This window comes from Scylla paramamosain, chromosome 9, assembly GCF_035594125.1.
Source record: "Scylla paramamosain isolate STU-SP2022 chromosome 9, ASM3559412v1, whole genome shotgun sequence".
Taxonomy (NCBI): Eukaryota; Metazoa; Arthropoda; class Malacostraca; order Decapoda; family Portunidae; genus Scylla; species Scylla paramamosain.
In genome coordinates, this window is record NC_087159.1 from 26,572,501 (window position 1) to 26,581,417 (window position 8,917).

General features: G+C 45.5%; 1 protein-coding gene across 1 annotated transcript in view; it reads right to left on the minus strand.

The window, feature by feature from the left end:
- Positions 1-7,958, minus strand: part of LOC135103796 (uncharacterized) — a 23,539-nt gene extending 15,581 nt beyond the window's left edge. The window contains exon 1 of the mRNA XM_064010563.1: positions 7,381-7,958. Within this exon, the coding sequence (XP_063866633.1) occupies positions 7,381-7,471 (91 nt within the window). The 5' untranslated portion in view covers positions 7,472-7,958. The remainder of the gene's footprint in view (positions 1-7,380) is intronic.
- Positions 7,959-8,917: the final 959 nt, after the last annotated feature.

Consider the following 8,917-nt stretch of genomic DNA (forward strand, 5'->3'; position numbering starts at 1 on the left):
CGCCTCCTCTCACGCCTCCAGCTCCCCGCCACTGGTACACACACGCGAGGGGCACCAAGCTTCCCCATTTCTTCGATACGTTTTGGTATGGGGTGCGGAAGTAATGGCTTGTTATGGAAGTGTGGGGTGATGGAAGATGCTGGTGACTGTTGTCTTGTGAGGCGAAATGATGATGGTGGTGGTGGTGGTGGTGGTGGCTACAGACAACAATATCCTTTTTTAATCTAAGTTTTTTCTTATTGATTTTTTTTCCTTGTATGAAATAGACAAATGTATGTATGTACATTTTAAGAGCGTAATAACAAAAGAAAATAAGGGAATCTGCCAGAAGCCATCAGGCCTACACGTGGCGGTCCCTGTGTGAAACACGCCTGCCTGCATCCACCTGTTCATAAATTTGCCGAATCTTTTAAAACCTCCCTGTTGACATATTTATACAGGCACTGCCACCACAAGTACACCTGATGCCTTCTTTTACACCTTCCCTTACGTTCCTCTCAGTAGCAGTGCAAATCAATACCCAGTCTACATAAAACCGCCAAGCAGAGTGTCCCAGTGCATCGCGTCATTGGTATGCATTGGGGCGGCTGAGTGAGGAACGAGTGCCGTCGGAGTGGCGTCAGAGCTCCTCGCTTGGCTTGACTTGCGCCATTACGTAAACTTCATAGCACGAGGTAAGAAGTCCAGCGCCTAATGAGAAGCTAAATTGAGGAGCGTTTTTTTTTCTCTTCTTTTTCGCTTGACTCCTGCGTGTTGACGGCCGCGGGGCTGAAGGGCGCTGCACGTAAGGCGTTAATAGTTCCCTTCGCTATGTCCTGGAAAGGGAAGGCGCTGGGAGTGTCGCATACTGAGCGGTAGTGATACGCTGCTGGCTTTTTCTCCCCTCAGGTTCGCAGTCACTCGCAACACAAAGGAACGCAAATGAAGAACTAAGCCGGGGGACTTTTTTGCGATTGCTGTATTTTTTTTTTATAAGCTACAGTATCTTATCGGAATCCAGAGATGTGTGATGTGGAAGGTGAAGGTTCCTTCCCGCCTGCTCTCCCTCATGAGAACAAACCTATTCGTAAAGGAAGTTGCAGGAAGCCATCAGGTCTACACGTGGCAGTCCCTGTATAAAATGTACTTTCTTTTATTCACCTATCATCCATAAAGTTATATACAGTTAGTGCTCAGCGTTGAGTTGGGTGAGTTCAGATTCCACTGCAGGCATTCAAATCCCACAATAAGCGTTCAGAATCCACTACAAGAGCTCAAATTCCACAATAAGCGTTCAGATCTCGTTATGAATCAATCGCATTCCGTCCGATCCTTTACCGTCGCGGCGTATAAATGTACTACGGGTGTAAACTTGTGAACGTGTAAACTTGTATGTAGGCTTGGAAATTTTTATGTAAACTTGAATGTCAACTTATAAGCTGCTATGTAAACTTGAAAATTTGTATGAAAACTTGTAAACCAGGTATGTAAACTTTTATGTAAGCTTGAAAATTTGCCGTGTAAACTTGTACATTTCTGTGTAAACTCGTAAACTTGACGACAGACTTGTAAACTTGTATGTAAACTTGCAAACTTGTATGTAAAAGTTGTAACATTTTGTGCAGACTTGTAACCTTGCCTTCGTGCTTCCCCACCACACCTTCCAGGAAGATGCTCTCCCTCTCCACTTATCCCTCCACCTCTCCGCCACTTGACCACCCGTGCCCCCATCACCGTCCCGCCACCTCGCCAGGGGCCGCGGGACTCTTCCCTTTTTGACTCGGGTTTTCCTAATCAACTTTTTCTTCTCTCTCTATCATGATGCATCTTGGACTGGATGTCTAAGCTTTTTGTACCGAATAAGAACTGCTTCCAGAGGCTTTGATAATGATTAGGTGTGTTCCAGTCCCATCCCTTCATTCACTGTGCTTTTAGGTATCTTGGACCCTCGTAAAGACTGTTTCTAGAGACCTGACAATACAAGACGGAGAAAGGAAGGAGACCAAGACAAAAGAAAAAAAAAAAAAAAGAAACATGAAAAAAAAAATGCACACAAAGCATCAATCAGTATTCGGGTTCCAGTCTCTCCTTGCTTCACTTATCGTTCTCTTGAAAATCTTGGACTCTAGCTCTTATTGCTTTTTGATACACCTCTCCTCAGTCACTAACCACTCAGAGACATTTCTTGTTCTACAGCCACCTCCAGACATTATACGGACTAGAAATTGCAAAATCTATTAGTATTTTATCCCCTTCTTTCTTGTACGTGCTTGTAAAGATTTCACACATTGTTCTTGGTGCTGTGAATTGTTGCTGACCGCAGTGAAAGGGTTAAAAGTTGCTTCCTGGGGCCACGTCAATGATTACTCGGGTTTTCATGAGAGGAGAGGATTCCAGTTGACTTCCAGTGCCCTCGCTACCCCTACCGGATTCTTAAACATTTTGGAACTTACAAGAATTACTTACAGAAGCCACGTCAATCTTGTGTTGTCATGGTGGAGAAACTTCAGTCGCGTTCCATTTCCTTCGATACATCAGCTGTATTTGTAAACGTTTTGGACTTAAGAAAATTACTATCTGTGGCCACGTTAACAATTAGTTGGGTTCTCATGCGGATGTTGGCTTCCAGTCAGACCAGTCTTTTCGCTGCATCCCTGTTAGGCGCCTTTTTACGCTCTGCAGAAAATGCGTCAGCGGTGTGAGTACTCCTCAACATGACCTGGCGATGCGCGGCCAGGTTGTGTTGTACTGGTGGGCGAATAGACAGTCTGGTGATGGCAACTGGCATCTTAAAGAGTGCCACAGAGGGGATGTTTTCTTTCCCTCTTCGTCATGAGTGTCATTTCGATTGCTGTATGTACTTTTGTTTTTCGTCTCTGATATTCTAGCTTTCAGTTGAAGGTGCCATTGTGCTTCTGTAATTGTTTTATTTGTCTCCAAACACGATGTCAACACGATAACAGGTTGAGGAGACGCGGAGTAGTGAGTAGCCTATGGAAACTGTCCCTTCATTATACAAAGGGAAACGGTAAACGGGGAGAAAATACGTGATAGTTTGTGTGGGTGTGGGTGATGGAAGGGGTGAATGAAGGGGTGTAAGGGACTCGTGTGCGTTACGTGGGTGAACAGAGTGATGGAAGGAGTGACGGGCGTCGGGAGTGTTACGGAGAAGAGCAAAGGGACACGTGGACTCCTGAAGGGTGACGCAGGAAGGAGGAGGAGGAGGGGGAGGTCTGTGCGAAGGGCGGCGCGGGATGGATGTCCGATAAATCACTGTTCCCAGAAACTTTTAATTGGATTTACTACTTGGGTGACTATGGTGGGGCGGGGGTGACGAGGGGGAGAATACTTTTGACGGGGGAGTGGAGAGATGGATGGGTGGAGGGAGAATTACTTGTATAAATTGGAGGATATAAGTTGTCGATGGGAAAAAAAGGTAAGGGGGAACTGAGAAAGGATTGGTCGTTTGATAATTACGAATGACGTACACTTGATGACTGTAATGATGGTGATGGTGGTACTGGTGGTGGTGATGGTGATTTTATTTTAATTTATTTATTTATTTTTTTTGTGTAGGAGGGACACCGGCCAAGGGAAAAAAAAAAAAATGCCCACTAGGGTGCTGGTTCCCGAACAGAGTCGAAAGCGGTAGTCAACAATTCCAGGATAAGTGTCTTGAAACCTCTCTCTCTTGAATGAGTTCAAGTCATAGGAAGAAGGAAGTACAAAAGCAGCCAGGGAGTTCCAGGTTTATCAGAGAAAGGGATGAATGATTGAGAATACCCTTGCATTAGAGAGGTGGACAGAAAAGGGGTGAGACAAAGAAGAAAGTCTTTTGCAGCAAGGCCGTGGAAGGAGGCATGCAGTTAGCAAGATCAGAAGAGCAGTTAGCATAAAAATAGCGGTAGAAGATAGCAAGAGCTGCAACATTGCGGCGATGAGAAAGAAACTGAAGACAGTCAGTTAGAGGAGAGGAGTTAAGATGAAAAGCTTTTGATTCCACCCTGTTTAAAAGAGCGAGTGGAACCCCTCCATACATGTGAAACATGGACGGATAAGGCCCCTGTATAGAGTTAGCAGCAAAGGGGGGGGATGAGAAAAAACTAGCGGAAACAAATCAGAACACCTAACTTCATAGAAGCTGTTTTAGCTAGAGATGAGATGTGAAGTTTCCAATTTAAATTACAAGTAAAGGACAGACCGAGGATGTTCAGTGTAGAAGGGGACAATTGAGTGTCATTGAAGAAGAGGGGATAGTTGTCTGGAAGGTTGTGTCGAGTTGATAGATGGAGGAATTGAGTTTTTGAGGCATTGAACAGTACTGAGTTTGTTCTGCCCCAATCAGAAATTTTAAAGAGATCAGAGGTCAGGGGTTCTGTGGCTTCCCTGCGTGAACTGTTTACTTCCTGAAGGGTTGGACGTCTATGGAAAGACGTAGAGAAATGCAAGGTGGTATCATCAGTGTAAGAGTGGATGGGAAAAGAAATTTGGTTTAGAAGATCATTGATGAATAATAGGAAGAGAGTGGGTGACAGGACAGAAACCTGAGGAACACCACTATTAATAGATTTAGGAGAAGAAGAGTGACCGTCTACCACAGCAGTAATAGAAGGGTCAGAAAGGAAACTTGAGATGAAGTTACAGAGAGAAGGATAGAAGCCATAGGAGGGTAGTTTGGGAATCAAAGCTTTGTGCCAGACTCTATCAAAAGCTTTTGATATGTCCAAGGCAACAGCAAAAGTTTCACCAATATCCCCTAAAAGAGGATGACCAAGATTCTAAGGAAAACCAGAAGATCACCAGTAGAGCGGTTTTGACGGGACTCATACTGGTGATCAGATAGAAGGTTGTGAAGTGATAGATGTTTAAGAATCTTCCTGTTGAGGATAGATTCAAAAACTTAAGATAGGCAGGAAATTAAAGCAATAGGACGGTAGTTTGAGGAATCAGAAGGATCACCTTTTTTAGAAACAGGCTGAATGTAGGCAGACTTCCAGCCAGAAGGAAAGGTAGATGTTGACAGGCAGAGTTGAAAGAGTTTGGCTAGGCAAGGTGTAAGCACGGAGGCGCAGTTTCGGAGAACAATAGGAGGGACCCCATCAAGTCCATAAGCCTTCCGAGAGTTTAGGCCAGCGAGGGGATGGAAAACATCATTATTAAATATTTTAATGGGCAGCATGAAGTAGTCAGAGGGTGGAAAAGAGGGAAGAACAAGCCCTGAATCATCCAAGGTAGAGTTTTTATTTTAGCAAAGGTTTGAGCGAAGAGTTCAGCTTTTAGAAATAGATGAGAAGGCAGTGGTGCCATTAGGTTGAAATAATGGGGGGAGAGTTGAAGAAGCAAAGTTATTGGAGATGTTTTGGCTCGGTCTCAGAAGTCACGAGGGGAGTTAGATCTTGAAAATTTTTGACAATTTCTATTAATGAAGGAGTTTTTGGCTAGTTGGAGAACAGACTTGGCATGATTCCGGGCAGAAATATAAAGTGCATAAGATTCAACTGATGTAAGACTCAAGTATCTTTTTTGGGCCATCTCTCTATCATGTATAGCACGAGAACAGGCTGTGTTAAACCAAGGTTTGGAACGTTTAGATCGAGAAAAAAGAGTGAGGAATGTACGCCTCCATGCCAGACACTCACCTCTGTTATGCGCTCGGCACACAGAAACGGGTTTCTGACACGGAAGCAGTAGTCATTCCAAGGAAAATCATCATAATCTTCCTCAGGTCCCCCCAACTAGCAGAGGCAAAACGCCAGAGACACCTCCGCTTAGGGGGATCCTGAGATGGGATTGGAGCGATAGGACAAGATACAGGTATAAGGTTGTGATCAGAGGAGCTCAACGGAAAATATAGGGTAACAGCATAAGCAGAAGGATTAGAGGTTAGGAAAAGGTCAAGAATGTTGGGCGTATCTCCAAGACGGTTAGGAATATGAGTAGTGTGTTGCACCAGTTGCTTTAGGTTGTGGAGGATAACAGGATGGTCAGTGAAGGGAGAGGAAAGACAAAGCTGGTGGTGAACATTGAATGAATGGAGATCTCCTCAATAGGGAAGAAAGTCAAACAATTTCTTATAATCGGAGGAGAGGTATATAGCACAGATAAATTTAGTTTAAGAGTGACTCTGTAGTCGTAGTCAGATGGTGGAAAATTCGGAAGATTGAAGAGCGTGGGCACGAGAGCAGGTTAGGTCGTTGCGCGCAGAAACGCAACATCCAGCTTTGGAGGTCACTGGGAGTAATTATTATCTTTTAGGCAGGTGTCTGCTGCCTCCTCCTAGTAGGTGGTGATGATAGTAGTAGTAGTAGTAGTAGTAGTAGTAGTAGTAGTAGAAGTAGTAGTAGTGAAGAAGTAGTAGAAGTAGTAGTAGTGAAAGTAATGATACTTTACTACTACTACTACTACTACTACTACTACTACTACTACTACTACTACTACTACTACTACTACTACTACTACTACTACTACTACTACTACTACTACTACTACTACTACTACTACTACTACTACTACTACTACTACTACTACTACTACTACTACTACTACTACTACTACCACCACCACCACCACCACTGCTACTACTACTACTACTACTACTACTACTACTACTACTACTACTACTACTACTACTACTACTACTACTACTATACTACTACTACTACTACCACCACCACTACCACTACTACCACTACTACCACTACTACTACCATTACTACCACTACTACGATTACCACTACTACTACCACTACTACTGCTAACAACAACAACAACAACAACACCAACACCAACAACAACGCCAACACCTCCAGCACCTGAACGACAACAAGACTAGCAACGAGCACCAATCCCGCATCGTTTTCCTTCGTGACAGTAAAGGTTACGCATTCCAGTGGCGGCGAGAACCTTTTGTTTGTATCCCGAGTCATTTTGAAACTGACACGAGAGTAGAACAGTTACACGTCAATCCCTCCCTCTCCCCAACACACACACACACACACACACACACACACACTCACTCACTCATATATCCCCTCAAACCTGTCTTCGCTTAATTCCGACACGTTTTGCTTTGTTATATAAACGTCTGCTCGTCCTTCTGTTTTCTTGACACGTCCTCTGGTCATTGTCTTACCTAACGTAATAGCTGCATGTGATCGTCTTCTGTTCTATACACGTCTTGGTTTGGTACATACACGTCTTGTCATCCCTCTATACACATCTGGGTCATTTTGTCTTATTAAACTAACGTCATTTAGCTCTATATCTTTACGTCTTCTGTTCTCTTGTCTTCCTTTTATCTGTCTATTTAATCGTATCTATGTCTATTTTCTGTTTTTTTTTCGTCCTTCTTTCTTCCTTCTAAGCGTCACGTCCCCGTCAGCGCCTCCGTCAGGCACTCACCAGCGTACAGCATGAAGAAGAGGAACTTGAGGGGCATCAGGTCCGAGGAGAGGAGGTTGACCTTGATGTCCCGCAGGAGTTTTTCCCACATGATGGCGGTTTGAGGAAGGCGACGAGGGAAAGGAGGAGAACCAGGAGGAGGAAGAGGAGGAGGAGCAGGAGGAAGCCCCCTGGTTGCGGTGCGGGCGTCGGCGGCGGCGTCTCGTGGCTTTTATGGGCGGCGTCCTCACACGGTCACTTGGCGTCCCCCTGAGGTGTGACGTGGTGGCTCCAGGGCTTGTATCCTTCCATAGGGCACCGCCGCAGACCGTCACACACCGTCACACGCCACGACGATGCTTACTCACACTTCCCTCCCCGCCTCGTCAGCACACACACAAACACACACACACACACGCACACACACACGCATACACACAGGTTGCTTGGTTGCTTTTTGCGGGTTGTTCTTCAGGAGCGCGCGCGGGTGGTCACTGCACTGCGGCTGGCGAAGGGCGGTGCGGGTGGCGGAGGACGCGCGCGGTGCGGGTGTGTGTCGCCGGGCGGACCGCGAGTGTGTGCGCATCGCCGCGCCCGCGTGGTGGCGAGGGTGGCACCTGTGTTCAGTGATGCCCAGCCCCTCCCAGTACCCCCATAACTATCCTCCCTGCCCCTGTCCCCCCACCCCGATGTTCTCCCTCCGTTCTTACCGCCCACTCCTCCCCGTTAGCCTCCCTCCCCCCCACTCCATCCTCTCGCCATCAGTCGCCCCACTTTCTCGCTCCTCCCGCTGCCCATCGTTCGGTACCCCATATTCCCGCTCCTCCCGTTCTAGAGGACAATTATTTCACGCATCTGGTGTTATATCCTCAGTACACAGAGATGGGAGAGGCGAGGTCGAGGCGAGTAGATGAGGGAGTGGAGAGGATGGAAGGGGCCGAGATGAGCGGATTAGGTGAAGTAAATGTAGGTGAGTTGTATAAATATTTCGTAGATAAATTGCATACAGGACAGTTAGCAAACATCCCTTATAGACCAATAAGATCACAGAAAAATTACCCTAAATGGATGACTGCCAGGTTAAAACACTATATAGGGCGGAAGAGAAGTATATATAAGAGATTAAAGGCAGGTGAAGAGATTTTAAGGCCACAATGTAATGAATTAGTTAGAACAGTCAGGAGGTTAACGAGGAAAGCTAAGGGCAATTATGAATTAAAGATAGCCAGCCAGGCGAAGACGGACCCCAAGGGATTTTATCAGGTATACAGGACGAAGAATAAGGATACTATAGGTCCATTAAAGACAGCAGATGGCGAGCTGGTTAGTTCTGGGGAGGAGGTTAGTAAAATTCTGAATGAGTAGTTTTTAACTGTCTTCACCAAGGAAACATGCAGGATATGCCAGATAGTGAACAGATGTTTAGAGCAGATGAGAATGAGAAGCTGACAGATTTTCCCATAACTAGGGAGATAGTGGAACAGGAGATAGATAGGCTAAAAATGTTTAAGACACCAGGACCAGATGAAATACATTCCAGAGTACTTAAGGAATGCAA